The 16,254-nt window shown below is 44.4% G+C and overlaps 2 protein-coding genes across 2 annotated transcripts; both read left to right on the top strand.

Annotated features, from left to right (window-relative positions):
* Positions 1-798: 798 nt before the first annotated feature.
* Positions 799-1,308, top strand: SERLADRAFT_459693 (uncharacterized protein; the record flags this gene model as incomplete). The annotated part of the gene is made up of 1 exon (XM_007314983.1): positions 799-1,308. A coding segment is annotated over one exon (474 nt), but the record flags the coding sequence as incomplete, so codon positions are not given.
* Positions 1,309-1,623: 315 nt separating this feature from the next.
* SERLADRAFT_459692 (uncharacterized protein) lies at positions 1,624-2,592 on the top strand (the record flags this gene model as incomplete). The annotated part of the gene is made up of 2 exons (XM_007314982.1): positions 1,624-2,252; positions 2,322-2,592. The coding sequence occupies 2 exons, from the start codon at positions 1,688-1,690 to the stop codon at positions 2,348-2,350; spliced, it is 594 nt and encodes a 197-aa protein (XP_007315044.1).
* Positions 2,593-16,254: the final 13,662 nt, after the last annotated feature.

Below are 16,254 nucleotides of genomic sequence, written 5' to 3'. Positions count from 1 at the left end.
ACAGCCTTATGACTTTTGTTCTACAACTCAGTGAGAGTTCATGCACGTTCATGCACTGCATCCTTGCCGACAACGTCGCATAAGCTAACCGGCGCAGATCTGCAGTGGCCACTAGTCAGCCCTCCTATCAAGACCCAATCCATCGTAACTCAGATACGTGAAACCGAACTCCATTATGGCAACATTTTGTCCTTGTTATCGGACTGGATCATACTACCGCCGCATCGGTGAGCATATCGTTATCTAGTTGCTATCGTCAGGTCGTCAGAGCTAATTTCTGTTTCTGTAGCAGACTGCTATTGAGTTCATTCAACTTCCAAGCCTGCATCATACGTAAATATTACGGTATCTGCACAGTTCGACTGCTCACCGAGCTAGTACGGCTAGCAGTGGGTTTCACGTCGTTGCGGGTCGCCCACTAGTGCTGTGGTTTTACCAACTTGCGATGCCCTTCGTTTGTTCGGCTAGCAGTAATCTCAGCACCTCTCCAACGGATTTACGATCTAGCGTAAAGATCAATTCGTATAGCATTTCCCAGCTGGCGGATTTGAGTCGCCGGTTGCTTCCATATTCGTCGGACTACCCTTTTCATTCCATTCCGGTGCCATCATATCTACAATATCGTCATTCATCAATTGCAGGGCTGATCTCTATATTGCATTCAGCTCTCCAATCGCTATGAAGTTCTCAGACCAATATGGTAGTCTCGTCAGTTCGTTGCTGAGTGCCACCGCTGTTCACGGGGAGCGGTCTAGGCGGTGTACTGAAATACGCTCATGCTTATCTTGTATTCCGCCCACCCGCAACTTGATAAATAGGGTTTTTGATACTGCATGTTTCTGGAAGAACCCATGTCTCTAACACTTCCAGTAGAAGAATTGACCCGCTCACGTATCTCCGTCAGCCTTAGTGGCTCTGGGGGTTTCCCCTTCTTCAAGATGACACCTCTTCCAGATGCATCCCCAGTCGTAGTCCAAGGCAATCTTCGCATAAGCTTTCACGTTTCTTCTGATAGCGACGGTTATTCGGTGTCGGCTTCGATATCATCGGACTATCCCCAAGCTTCTTCGTCTTCTTCTTCTCGTACTTCATTGCCCCACGAGCGGTTCTCCACTAGCACGCATGACGATCGGCATATACCCTCGTCAGTTGAGTCAGGTAATTCGTCAATCCCGACGGATACCATGATGGCAGACAACTCGGAGTCCTATCCTTCGCAGGACTACTTGTTTTCCACCCTAGGCCTTTACCCATCGCATGACGTGATGACTTCTTTTCCCTTCGATGGTTCTTTAACGTATGGCTCCACTGGATCTTTGGAGCCTTTTCTCCAAATGATCCCAGACGATCATCAAAACAACCCCGGCCTTTCCTCTACCAGTGGTTAGTCGTCTTCTGGATTTTCATTATTGTCCCGACTAATCCTTAATTATTCTTTCGTTATTCAAAGATCACGGCAATGAAGTCGATCTTTGCGATACCCATGATCAAAGGTGTAGCGTCTCTGGACCAGAACAAATTAATCGTGAGTACGGGTATTAAAATATCATGTACGACGATCATTGACGGCGTCTTGACCTTTTCAGCTACTCAGAACATTGATCAATGTTTCCAATCATCTTCGAACTCGCCTCAACTAAGTTCTTCGCTTCAATTCCACCCCGAACGCGGCAATGCAAGTGCTAACATGATTTCTAATGTTCATACTACACCCCTTGGCGGAGCCCAACCATCGTCCACTATCATTCAACAACATTCACCAGGCGCATATAATCTCGCATCCTCCGATGGCCACAGAACACCTCCACCATCATCATCATCCTCTTCCATCAGCAGAGCTACTTCACCCAACGCTCCCTCGCCTTCAGACCCGAGTTTATCCGAGACAAGCCCGAGCACCGAAGGGTCATCGTCCCGTCAAGCCCGACGAAAGCGCTTCTTATGCCTCGAGCCCAACTGTAAACGTCTATTCACCTCTGAGTACACGAGGCGTGTACACATGATCGCGCACAACAGCAAACCCAAAAAAGCTCTCATGTGCACGATGCGAGAGGAGACCGGCTGCAAAGAGATGTTCTCCCGAGCCCATGATCGACTCAGGCACGAAGTGGCAATGCACGGGAAGGAATGCGAATGGGTCTGTCAGAAGTGTGGGCGCTTTTTCTCGTCAGATCGGATGCTGCGGATACATAAATGTGTCGGGGGGGTGTCCGGCTGGCTGAAGAGCAGGTATCCCGGTACTTTGACGCAAGGTGAGAAATTGCTTCGTTATCCCCGAGATCATAGGTATACATACTGACTTGAAATTCTCTTTGATCAGAAAATAAAGAAACTGCATCATTATGAATGATATGATTGAGCCTGCGGCCCTCGATATCTATGCGTTTTCGATTCATGGATCTCAACAGTAGACGACCTTTACCCCTTTCCCCTTCATTCTGTATCATCTAGAACGCAACGAATGTACTTAAAACCATCCCGTATCGCACTTCAAGATAGTCGCCTCCTTTTTAGAGAGAAAAGTCCGCATGCAGGACATGGACTAATAGAGTACTAGTATCGTACTCCATGTATAACAGCATAGCATATATTTAAATGACTATGTACAACAGTTCTCAGAGAACGACAGTTACCATCAGTCTCTTAGTAAGATAGGAATGTAGTAAAACCCGATTTGAAGAGCGCAAAACTTATCTGAGCAAGACTTTACTCCGTTCGGCGCCCTCAGCGTCTCGTATCAAACGGAACCAACGGTCGAACTTCGTTGAACGGTTCCGACGCGGACCAGCGAAAAGGGGTTAACCGATATGTTCGGCAAATCATTTCATTTTGAAAGCCTATTGCCACAAGCTGCTATCCTCCTTTGAGAGAGCATCTTCAAGATGGGATCCCACACAATCTGACAGATGCGGCCGAGGTTTTCAGCAATAACCCATTAGTCAAATCGCTATCTAAAGTGAATCCCCCTGTTTTCACTCACTCTGTCGTGGAAAATGCGCGGTGACTGGAATCCATTGCATGCCGCTCACTCGGCAACGGTCTGAGTTTGAAACTAGCGCACAAAGCGCTTTTGAGAGGAAGCCTCCATAATAATCAGACAGAAAACGAACAACGGCTTCCAGTCTACCATGTTGGAGATATAGCAATCACTTGTAAATGTTTCTGACTTGGGGTCTGTTTTTATGATCCACCTAGCACCAAAGTGTCCACCTGCTGAACTATTTGAAAGACTGCAGTAAGTACAGTATTCTGTTGACTATGCATGAATCTGTTATGTGTCTGTATGTGAGAAGAACGGGTTTGGGCAAAAGCCAGAGCTGGAATTCTGCTGGAGTAAACAAGTGGAATAAGATGTCTGAGACATAGACTGACCTCTTTATTTATTTGTTCTTATTATTTCTATTGTCTTTGTACTTAGAGTGCAAAAGGTCCACTGTACTAGACAAGGTTAAAGTTTTATCATGCTTTGGCTGTAGAAATTATATTATGTAAGCAAACTTCGGAGCTTTGCCCAAAGATTTACTCTGTGATTACAACCGGCCTTTTGTGGCTATTATTGTCTTTCACATGATATTTACATATGTTTGTTATATAAGAAGCATGTATTTACGTTATTACGGCATTCATTTGCCCAAAGGAATCCTTCTCCCATGCCTGTTCCTGCGCCCTGAGGGACCGAATATCCAACATTGGCCACAACAAAAGTAGATAAAAGGCTTATACAGTATCTTTGTCAGTATGGACTTCAGAAACTCATAACTGCCAAGGCATTAGTAGTGTGTATGGTTCTTGTAGTAACAAGAATAGTACTAACTTCAGATGTCTGTCACAGGTTTGTGTAAGGCAACCACAACTAAAGTATTATAACAAATTCCCCAAACCTTGAGTGAGGGACTTAAAAAAAGAATAATCAGCACACCTATAGCCAATTTTTAGAGGACTTGGAAAGCATGTAGTATGGCACAAATCTTGACTAATATTTTAACCAAGGAATTTACATAGATATAGCTATTCTTTCATAGTGAACAACAAAATTCCTCAGTAAAGGGAAAAATCCTAATCTCCCTCCATTTCACATCCATGCCACAGGCTAACAAACCTAAACCTCCAAAAAGCCAGAAACCCCCAAGTCTGAACTCCCAAACCTTTGGATTTCCCAGAATTATGCCCCTTGTATGGTTGCTGAGTAAAGCCATGTTTAAATTCAAAGTTGTTGTGACTATAATGTAACAAGACCCTGACTACCACATAGACCACACATTCCACCATTTTTCAACAATGCCTTGCTTTGTGTATTACCTTCAGCCCAGAGCAACATGCCCAACATCTTATTACCTTTGGCAAAGCTGAAAATGCTGGCCAAGTGACCAAAGCCCTTACTAGCATCATCAACCAGCCCCTCTCATCCAATACTGTTTGTTTTTACTTGAAAAAATCTGGTATACAGGCTGTGGTGAAGTCCAAACACCCCCTTCTTTCTACTAGGGCATTGCAAAGCTCGTTTAGATTTTGCCTATGCTCACAAGGATTGGACTTTGGAGGACTGAAAAAGAGTAATATGGTCTGATAAGACTAAAATCAATTGCCTAGGGTCAGATGGACAAAAATGAGCATGGAAAAGGGCAGGTGAGGGGCTTAGTGATAGGCTGGTAGATGGAACCCTCAAGTTTGGAGGAGGTTCCTTAATGATGTGGGGCTGTATGACTTGGAAAGGAGTTGGATTTGCTACCAAGATTGATAGTAGGATGGATGGGGACCTTTACATTCAGATGTTGAAGGATGAGTTCCAGCAAACCCTGGAGTATTATGGTCTTAATCCTCCTCACATCATCTTTCAGCAAGATAATAACCCCAAGCACATCTGTAGGAAAGTCAAGGACTGGCTAGAGGAGTAAGAATTCCACACTATGGTTTGGCCTGCATAGTCTCGTGACCCAAACCCTATTAACAATCTCTGGACTTGTTTTAAGAGGAGGCTTGCAGGGTGTAACAACCAAGAGTTAGTTACTCTGGCGCACACAGGAACACACTATAAAGGTAGTGGAAGATGGGGAGTGGGTACCCCTTGGGCTGCAGTGAGTTAGTTGGTATACAACAGGAGGACTCGCTGAGGAGTCTCCTGGATCTATTGGGGTATATATACTACTACAGGTTTGTTTGTACATGTGTACTATACAGTTGATGAAGGCAGTGGCTGATGATGTCATAGGGCCTAGCCCGTATGGCCAGCTCTACTGCGTGAGAGAGTTAAGTCTAAAAGTAAAAGAAAGGCAACGCGGCGCGAGAAAGGGAAATGCCGCGTGGCACTTAAAGTATAAAGTTAAAGCGGAGAATAAAAAGGAAAGGAGATGTCCGGAAATTGTGTTATCGTAACACTACCCCCCTTCTAAGGCTCGACTTCCAGGCGAGACCAAATTCCGGAGGTAGTGGTAAAATTTTCGGGCATAGGTTGAAAGAGGGAATTAAAAAGGTTTGAATCCATGCCTCTAAGCTTCCTGGGAGCTGAGGGATTCCTAGAATAAAATTCGCGAACAGCGTCGCGGGAGTTTTCCAGATGGGATTCTGGTTCCCACGTTCTGTCCTCGTCTCCGTAGCCCTTCCATAGGACCAGGAACTCTAATTTTCCACGCTTCAAGCGTGCATCTACCACCCGTTCGACTTCGAACTCTTCTTCACCTTCCTGGGTGACTACCACCGGACCGGGCCGGTCTACGCGCTGTCCCGGCAGCGGTCCTTTGTAGGGTTTCACACGGCTAATGTTAACCGTGGGTACCACCCTCATTCGTTTTGGGAGTTCCAGCTCCACCGCATTAGGTTTGACTTCCTTAATCCGGTAAGGGCCAATCCACTTTTCGGTCAGTTTTCTAGACTGCCGGTCTTTTAATTTTAAGTGGTCGGTATCTAACCAGACCAGGTCGCCGACCTTGTAGTCAGGGGCCTTAGAGCGTCTACGCTCTGCCCTGTCTTTCATCTGCTCTGCAGTTCTAAATAGCGCCTTGCGCGTTTCGTCCAAGACAGACTTCATGTCTTTTGCCATGTTCCCAGCAGCCTCGTTTTTGCTTTTGCCAGGTTCTACACCCATTCTGGGGAGGTACGATCTAGTAACCTCGAATGGTGCCTTTCCTGTAGCCGACAACTGTTTAATATTATAAGAGAACTGGGCTATCTTTAGCCACTTGGCCCAATCTGTCTGTCTGTCGTTAATAAATATCCGGAGATACTGTTTCAACTCCTGGTTGAGTCTCTCCGTTTGTCCATCGGTTTGCAGATGGAACGCCGTGGATAATTTAGGTTTGATGCCCAGCATCCGGCATAATTCTTTCGTAAATTCGCTAGCGAATTGCGGTCCTCTATCGGAGATTACCGTTTCTGGTAACCCATGGATTGACCATACGAAATCCTTAAATAGGTCTGCCGTACCGGCGGCGGTGATGGTTTTGTTGGTGGGTATGAATACCACTTCTTTGGAGAAGCGGTCTACTACCACCATTACTGAATCGTACCCGTTTGACTCGGGCAGATCCGTCGTGAAGTCCACCGATATATCCTGCCAGGGGCCAGCTGGTATCGGGTTCGGCATGAGTTTACCGGCCGGCGGTTGATGGGAATTCTTGGCCATGGCGCATCTCAGACAGGATTTTATGTATTCCTGTATGTTTTTGACCATGCCCGGCCACATGTAGTTTCTGGAGATCAACTCCATCGTTCGTTGCCATCCAGGGTGCCCAGCCACTGGAGTGTCATGATGTCTATCTATTGCCTTGATCCTTGCGGATTCCGGCACATAGATTTTGTTTTTGAAATGAAAGAGCCCGTCTTTCCATAAATAGTTTTCATTGCCGTCAAGGCGCGCCTTTTCCTCTGGGGAGATGTCTTTCCTGAAGACTTCTAGGAGGTCGGAATCTTGCCCGATTCTAACATTGGCGACCCTTGATTGATCTATCAAGGTGACACCTTTGTTGTCATCTTCGATGCCGTTGGCATGATCCTCTCTTCTAGATAAAGCATCCGCTTTCCCCATTGAGCTTCCTGGCTTATGAATTAATTTATAATTGAACCTTGACAAGTACACCGCGTAGCGGGCCTGTCTCCGGTTCAGGTCTCGGGCCGTCATGAAGTACTCTAGGTTCTTATGATCGGTCCAAATTTCGAATTGGTGCCTAGCACCTTCTAAGTAGTACCGCCAGTGCTCTAAAGCTCTAATGATGGCCAGCATCTCCTTGTCGTATATTTGATAGTTACGCTCTGTAGGCAACAAACTATGCGATAAATAGGCACAAGGCCTCCAAAGATCATCAGGGCATTTGATGGATAGAACAGCCCCAGTGGCGAAGTCAGAAGAGTCGGTTTCTAGCCGGAACTCTTTGTCTAATTCAGGGAATGCCAATATGGGCGCTGTTGTAAATGCCTGTTTAAGCTTATCAAAAGCTTCCTGTTCTTTGGCGCCCCAATGCCAAACAAGGTCCTTTTTGGTGAGATCGTTCAACGGTCTCATGATTTTTGCGAAGTCTTCAATAAACCTTCGGTAGAAATTACCTAAGCCTAGGAAGGCCCTAACTCCTTTGACGCGAGTAGGTTCTGGCCATTCCAAAATAGCTTGAACTTTCTCAGGGTTCATCCTGATTCCGTTCTGGCCTATGATCATACCGAGGAAGTCTACTTCCTTCACTTTAAAATTACATTTTTCGGGTTTGACGAATAGGTCCCGTTCCTGTAAGCGTCGAAGGACTTCTTGCACGATCCTGTCATGCTCAGCCTTATCGTCCGACTTTGTAAATATTAATAAATCGTCAATGTAAATGACAACACAGTTTTCCATATCCGCAAAGATCTCGTTCATCATGCTCTGGAAGGTCGCCGGTGAATTGGTCAACCCAAAGAACATAACAAGGGGTTCGAAAGATCCTCGGTGGCACGTGAACGCGGCCTTCCAAGCATCTTCCTCTTTGATTCGTACATTGTTGTACCCCATCTGAGATCCATCTTTGTCAGGATCTTGGCGCCAGCCAATTTGTCCACTAGCTGACTAATCAAAGGCAGAGGATACGCATTTTTAACCGTGTGCTCATTCACGTAACGATAGTCCATAATTATTCGCTTTTTACCATCCTTTTTAGGAATGAAGAACACCGGGGACGTCATAGGACTTTTGGAAGGTCTGATGTAACCTTTCCTAAGTTGTTCGTCTATGAAACTAGATACCTCGTCTCTTTCGGGAGCAGAGAGTGGTATCATGTGTCCCTTCCTTGGTTTGAAGGTGTCTTTCAAATCTATAGCATGGTCCCAAGGCTTAGCCTCTGGGAAGCGCTCTGATTTGTGTTTTGAAAAGACTTTCCAGAAGTCGTGGTACTCGGGAGGTACCAGCCTCTTAATCTCTTCCTCAGGTTTTACCTCATCATCGTCATTGTCGATCTTTTCTAAAGATCTGAGCTCGTAAATGTGACTAGCGTTTAACTTTTCGAGACGCTCATTGTGACGGACATGATTTGGTTTACCCAAGTTTACACATTCCTGGGGACAACGTGACAATGTGACAACCCCTGTCTGCCAGTTGATCTCAGGATTGTGTTTGAATAGCCAGGTCCAGCCTAAGATTAAATTAATCTTCCCTAGTTGGGTAGCTTCGGCAGTGACTCGTTCTCTGTGTCCTTGGTATTCGACCACAAAAGAACATTTGTGTGTAATACAGCCACCTGCGTTAAGCGTACCGTCAACGTTATAGACGGGAATAGACATTTCTAATTTTATAAGGGGGAGTCCAATTTGCTCCGCCCAGACCTGATCTATGAAGATTCCGTTAGCGCCTGAATCAAGCAGTGCGCTGGCCGGGTGTACTGTGCCCCGGGCAAGGTTTTCCACACCAATGTCTAAACAGATCTCCTTTTGGAATAAATACATGCGCATCAACGCACACCTTGGGATTTCGGGAAAGGGTGGCTCCAAAGAAGAAGAAGAAGGAATTTTGAATGATACATGTTTTTCTGTTTTTGTTTCACCAGAATCAAGCACCCTAGTGTTTGTCTCGCCGGGGCCACGCTCCAAGGGAGACGCTGGTGCAGCGGTAGTATCATAAATATTACAGTTACATTTCTTTATACAAGTACATACTTCTGATAACAAATTTAAAAATTTATTTACAAATTGGGGAGCCATCCCCGTCATTCCGTTATTGCTCGTGCAACACCCCGGAGCAGGGGCCACTTTGTTGTGGTTTACTTCATTTTTACCAGGAGCTAAGGTACCCAAGTGACTTAAGCCCCAAATTCTTTTCCCTGAGCCTTCATTTCGTTGACCTGTTGGTCATAGAAGAAGGCCCGGATTTCGTCGTAAGAACGACCGGCCAAAGAGTTGAGCCGATCGTCCGGCTTTGCGATTTCTAATTGGCGCGCCTGGCGCCTTTGATTATTTTGTTGGGCAGCCTGCGCCCCGTTTCTACAGTCTCGGGACATGTGTCCCTCTTGGCTGCAGTTGTAACAGTTGCCCTTGAATCTGCGCATTTGTCCGCCTTGGACCGCGCCGATATCCATAGGAGCACCCTGTCCTGGCTGCAGCCCGAACGGCTTGAACCCGTGAGAGTGATTATGATGTTGGTTTGATGACCCAGGGCGCCTCTGGGGTATAGTGGTTTGTTTGGTGGACCCGCCACCTTGGTGCATAGCGTAGAGCTCCATGGCCCTACCGACTCGTCTGACTTCCTCGGCTGCCAGAGCCAGGTCGTCACTTCTCGTATCCTGCAGGTAGATCTGCTCTGCAATGCGAGGGTTCACATTGCGTTCCAGCAGTTCTACTGCGTGTTTGTTACCTAACCCTCCTTGGATAGAGAGGGCCAGGAACCGGGTGACATAATCATCCGTCCTCATGTTTCCTTGTTTGAAGGAACGGATTTGCTGACGCGCCCAGTCTCGCTCAGCTTGTGGTTTGAAATATTTTTCGATCTCTTTCTTGAGATCGTCCCAGGTAGGCCACACACCCGCGGTGTAGCATTCCTGGAGTCTTACTTGGGCGTATCAACCCGCCACAGGTCCTTTTAGGCGAGATAGCACCGCAGTGGCTACCTCAAAATCGTCGGCGAAAGCGTCCCAGTTCGCCTTGACCCAAATCTGGAGCTTGATCCACCATTCGGCAAATCGCGCTCTGTCTCCTTCGAAGGCGCCAGGGTCAGCGACGACTTCGACTTTCTTATTGAACTTTTTCTCTACCGAGGGGGTTGCTACAGGGGGGTTGGCCTGTATCTCGGCGAGCTGCGAGGTTAATTCAGCTATCTGCACACGCATTGCGTGCAGTAGCGCATTCATATCTTGCGACGACATGTCGACTTGTTCTCTTTGGGTAACGTAAAAATAGGTAACTGGGGGTCCCCGCTTGCTATCTGCGGATCAACCTCTTCCCAGCTGAGTATCGGATCTCAATCTCCGACTACCCACACTATAGTATTTGAAAGGTATATAAAATGTATTTGTAATAAACCCTGGTCCGAACGGTTGTCAGGGGGTGGTCCGCTTGTTAAGCTGTCAACCCTTCTCCAACTGGCGGAGGCAAGTGCCCGGCCTGGTCAGAGGTATTCGAAAGTGAAAGTTTGTATTCTAAATCTAATCAACAGTGGTTCCACACCGACTGCTGAGCTAAGTACTCCCCTTAACGCTGGGGGCCGCATATTCGAAGGTTTGGGTTCTTCTCCCAAAGCACTACAAGGCCGTCGCTAGGAGCGCACCTATCTGCTATGTGGGATATTCCTAACCGCTAACCAATCTCCTTCACCCTGGAGTCCGGGTGCCCAAATGATGGGACTTCTGCACACACGTGCGAGAGAGTAGAAACAGCGAGTCCTAATGTAACAACCAAGAGTTAGTTACTCTGGCGCACACAGGAACACACTATAAAGGTAGTGGAAGATGGGGAGTGGGTACCCCTTGGGCTGCAGTGAGTTAGTTGGTATACAACAGGAGGACTCGCTGAGGAGTCTCCTGGATCTATTGGGGTATATATACTACTACAGGTTTGTTTGTACATGTGTACTATACAGTTGATGAAGGCAGTGGCTGATGATGTCATAGGGCCTAGCCCGTATGGCCAGCTCTACTGCGTGAGAGAGTTAAGTCTAAAAGTAAAAGAAAGGCAACGCGGCGCGAGAAAGGGAAATGCCGCGTGGCACTTAAAGTATAAAGTTAAAGCGGAGAATAAAAAGGAAAGGAGATGTCCGGAAATTGTGTTATTGTAACACAGGGTATGAAAATCCCCTGAATGGGATTTATGAATTGTGGGAAAGAACTTAAGTGGAGTGAAAGAAGATACCAGTTGAGGAGTGTCAAACATTGATTGAAAGCATGCGTAGAAGGATTCAGGCAGTGCTTAGGGCAAAAAGAGGCTGACCAAGTACTAATAATATCCAAATACCCTTTTCATGGTATCACTACTTTAAATTGACCATATCTCCATAGCATGTGGACCAAATCACATGATCTGGGGGGCAATTTTATAGCCAAGAGTATGTAATATCTATGATGCCATCAAAGCTAAGTGTAATACTCAAGCTGTTTGATGGTATACTTCATTACTTCATGCATAATACCCAGAGTAAATATGAAAAGGGTTTTTGGAGTCACTGTAAAGATCTGATATTCAATTCATCAGCAATTTCAATTGAGTTAACTGGCTTATCAAATAATTTGCCATCCCAGGGGGGGGGGGGTCCAACTCATCTAAATACCCCCCGTATTCCTCCACTTCCTCCCCAGAGCCCTCCTCAGATCTCTCCCTGGCACCCACACTTACAAACAATGTCTTTGATATTGGGGTGCCATGCAAGGGATCTAATTGTAACGACCCTGGGAGCACAAAATTAGGGATGCTCAGGCCCTCAGTCTTTGATATAGGGGTCCCTTGTGTACATTGGACATCATCAAAAGCTGGAAATTCAACGCCACCAATGCCTGAACATTCAAATCAGGATAATAGTTGAAAATGAGGGCTTGTTTTCAGTGTCGGTGCTCCATCTGTGGCAGAGAAAGTAAAAAAAGCACACAAACAAATGTCTTTGACCTAGATATACCAAAATTCAAGTAGATAATTGAATTGCTATATGTAAATGTGTTACAACCAGAGTTTTTATACTCTGGTGCACAAAGAGAAACAAGCAGAGAGGAGTGAGTGAGAGGGTGGATAATCTCTGTTTGGTTTAGGACCGAGTTAGTTGTGGGTAAACAACAGGAGGATTTGCTGAGGAGTTTCCTGGATTTATTGGGGTACTTATACTACTACAGGTTGTTTGTACATGTTGTACTATACAGTTGATAAGGCAGTGGCTGATGATGTCATCGGGTACAGCCCATGTGATCAGCTCTACTGCGTGAGAGACTTGTAGCTAAAAATGAAAAAAGGCAGCACAGCGCAAGAATGTGGAGTTTGAACAAAAGGAAAAGTGCTGCATGGCACAATTGCGTGAAAAATTGAAAAGAAGAAGGTTAAAGCGGAGATTGAAAATCAAAGGTTTGAAAAATTGTGTACTGTAACAAAATGTATATCTAAAAATGTCTCATGGATTTATCCTTTCTCTTTGATAAGCTGGTCCTCTTCTATCCAGCACTACCATGTATGTTAAAGTAGGTAGAAGTTGATTAGAAATTTATAGTAAAGGGTGTAGTGCAAAACTCAGGTCCAAAAGGTAGTCTAAGTGTAGTCCCCTTATTAGGCTGTTAACCCTTTTCCCACTGGCAGATACAATCATATGGCCTGGTAAGAGAAACATGAAAATGAAATGTAAGTCCAAACCAAACCTCAATTGGTTCTACACCAACAAAGATTTTATCTACAGAGGTGGGACGTACAGGTGTAACAACCAAGAGTTATTTACTCTGGCGCACACAGGAACACACTATAGAGAAGATGATGGGGAGTGGTTACCCCTTAGGCTGCAGTGAGTTAGTTGTGCTAGACAACAGGAGGACTTGCTGAGTCCTTTCCCCAAGATCTATTGGGGTTTATATACTAATACAGGTTTGTTTGTATATATGTACTGTACAGTTGCTAGAGTCAGTGGCTGTTGATGTCATGGGGCCTAGCCCGTGTGACCAGCTCCACTGCGTGAGATACTTGTATCTAAAATAAGAATAAAGGCGGCACCGCATGAGAAAGGTGGAGTTTGAAATACAAGGGGAAGTGCCACATGGCACAGTGTGAAAACTACAGTACAAGGTTAAAGCGGAGAATGAAATTTAAAGAAAAGGTCCGAAAATGAAAAGTAAAGTAAATGGTCACATGACTGGTCATGTGACTTGAAAAATAAAAGTACAAGTACAAAAGTGAAGCACAAGTAGGTGCTGGTATGTTTAATTGTAACAACAGGGAGGTATGAGAGGGATAATTAAACAAGATTCTCTCATTGGGCAAAAATATGTGTTTTGTGAAAGGGATTAAGTGGAAAAAGTGGAATGATGAGTTTGGATAGACAGATTGGGGGTGGATGGGGGTTCTGGGATTGGTGAGAGGTAGAAGTTTATAACGAGTAAGGTGATGATAATTGTGAGGAATGATCATAGTTGTTGTTTGGCTCATATACTAGGTGTTTGTATGAGCTGTTGATTATGTGAAGTCCTAATGCTATGCCAATAAACAGAATATTAGACTTAGTTACACAGACAGGTAGCATTAAGTGATGTTATAAGTCATATTATTCCAACCCTCTTCCAACCACTCCACTTGCTATCAGACTGGAGGTCACTGCTGGTGTTCTTTTACTTATCTCTTTTTTCTTCTTATTTTCTCTTTACACTCACAGACTATCATACTTACAACTTAGGAAACTTTTCCTACATCCACCAGAAGATATCCCACTTGCATAGCCTTGTTCATAGGCATAGCACAGAAATACCCTGGAGAAAGATTAATCAGCAAGAAAGTTATTATTAAATCTAAGTGAAACTACAATAGATGTCAGTTTAAGGTAATCTCTAATAAATGTAATGTAGCATACCTCAGCCGCTGCTGAAGAGGCTATAGAAACGACTGAGGTATTTCTATACTAAACCCCCTACTACTTATAGTTGGAGGTGTTACTTGCTAAGGTATAATAACTTCTAGGAGAACAATGGCCACTTTAGCAGAGACCGGGTTTATCCGCTTTTGTCAATTATGACACAGTTTCCCATCATGGGATTACTGATCTAACCAATCACACATTTCCCTCTCATGGGAATTCTCCCACATGCTTATTAATAATGTTAGTTGTACCACCTTACTTTTTTTTCTTCCTATTGGTTAATTTTGAGATTAGACCACTTCTCTTTCATTTTCCTCTTTAGGTCTGATCTTCACTGTTTACTATACAAGGGGTAGTTACTTGATGTACAATATTAGCTTGGATTTATCCATTAACTTATACTCTTTATTACTAAATGCTTCACTCTATCACTCTATCATTGAGACTTAGGTGTTAGTTTAGTCTTATTATATGGCTTGGTTAGTGTTGCCTGCCACTTAGTTGGAGATATAAAGTGTAGGTGTAGTTGTTCCAGGTTATGACAGTAGCACCCTTACAGGAGGAGATAAAAAGCAAGCAGAAAAAAAGGGTGTCAAATCTATGACCTTCAGAGTTGTTGGAGTAGCCAGAGATTGGAATCATAGAGGTGAGGAAGTAGTACATGACTGGAAGTTGACTTAGCTCATATGATGCACCTTTCAACAAATCTTGGTGTCTAACTCAACATGAATGAATAAGGGGAAACTGTTATGGTACACAATTTTTGGACTTTTAACTTTCATTCTCAATTCAAACATTATGTGCCACACAGCATTTTCCTCATTATTTTATTCTCAGTTTCAACTTATTTCCTTTTGCCACATGACACCTGTATTATTTTCACTTATTTACTCACACAGTGGAGTAAGCTGTCCTTTCTTATTAATTGCAAAGTACACATATATAAATAACCTATAGTAGTATATATATCCACCAATAGATTGTAGACTCCTTAGTGAGTCCTCCTGTTATTTACCCAACTAGCTCCCTCCTTCCCTACTGAGTTTGTGTGAGAGCTTACTAGCTACTGGAAGTATCTATTGTAACATGTGGCATGTAGATGCCAGAACCTACTTTACCGCTTACTTTAATTTTACTGTACTTTTTACTTCTTTATTTTCCAAGTTATGTGACTGATCACATGACTGTAGCAACCAAAAATTTTATACTCTGGTGCACAAGCAAAAAGACGTGAGTGGAGGAGTGGATAAACTCCTTTAGATATGTAGGACCAAGTGAGTTGTGGGTAAACAACTATAGTGGTCAGATGGTTACACTTCAGAACTCTATTCATTCAGACCACCAGAATGAACCTTTTCAATTCCTGAGAATAGGTAGTCATTGATAGACTAGGATGTTAAAATTATATATTAAAAATGGGTCTTACATGGTAGATTGATCACACAGAGTGAGTGTTTTGGTATAACAGAGTCCCATTTTTTACAAGAAAAATCACGATGGACACTATGCTACAGTACATGGTTTGCAAGAAGGGCAGGACACCAACATCACAGCAAAAATTCTACTTCACAATTATCTATTGCATGCCTCATTCTAGATATCCCTGCTTCCAACAATGCAGTGCAAGTATAAATGGCACACCTCACTCCAGTAACATAAGAAGACATTGCATGCCATAACATGTAAAGAATTTAAGTATAACACTGAGAGGATGAGTGACTTGGGCTCACCAGGATGCAAAAATACCAATCCAACAACCTCTAGTGACTGAATAAAATTGGCCCTGTGCCCCTGGCTCCAGCACATTAAACAACCAGCCTCAATATGTTTGGATAAAAGCAGGAGCACCACCTCCAGCTGTTGTGACATTTGGTTAAACAGTATCACAACACAATGGGATCCGCACCCGTGTACAGTGATTCTGGACCTTCTGGGCATGCAACCAATCAGTATGCTTTCCAAGTATGCCTTGGTAGCTTAGTTGGTAAAGCATCAGACCATGAAAGCTGGAGTCCCAGGTTTAAGCCCTGGCCAATGCATGTTTTCTCATACTATAAACAAATGTCATAATTTGTCAGCACCACTCCATGGAGTAACCATTGTTCTCCTAGGAGTCATTATACTGTAGCAAGTAGCACCTCTGACTATAAGTAGTAGGGGGTTTAGTATAGAAATACCTCAGTTGTTTCTATAGCCTCTTGGGCAGCGGCTGAGTTTCACATAGTTTTATTAAACAGAGGCAGGAGCAGAAGCACTACCCCCAGCCACAGTAGTGCTGG

Source organism: Serpula lacrymans, assembly GCF_000218685.1.
Source record: "Serpula lacrymans var. lacrymans S7.9 unplaced genomic scaffold SERLAscaffold_3, whole genome shotgun sequence".
NCBI lineage: Eukaryota > Fungi > Basidiomycota > Agaricomycetes > Boletales > Serpulaceae > Serpula > Serpula lacrymans.
Note: the sequence above shows the minus strand (reverse complement) of the source record. Positions and strands in the feature narration are given on the sequence as shown.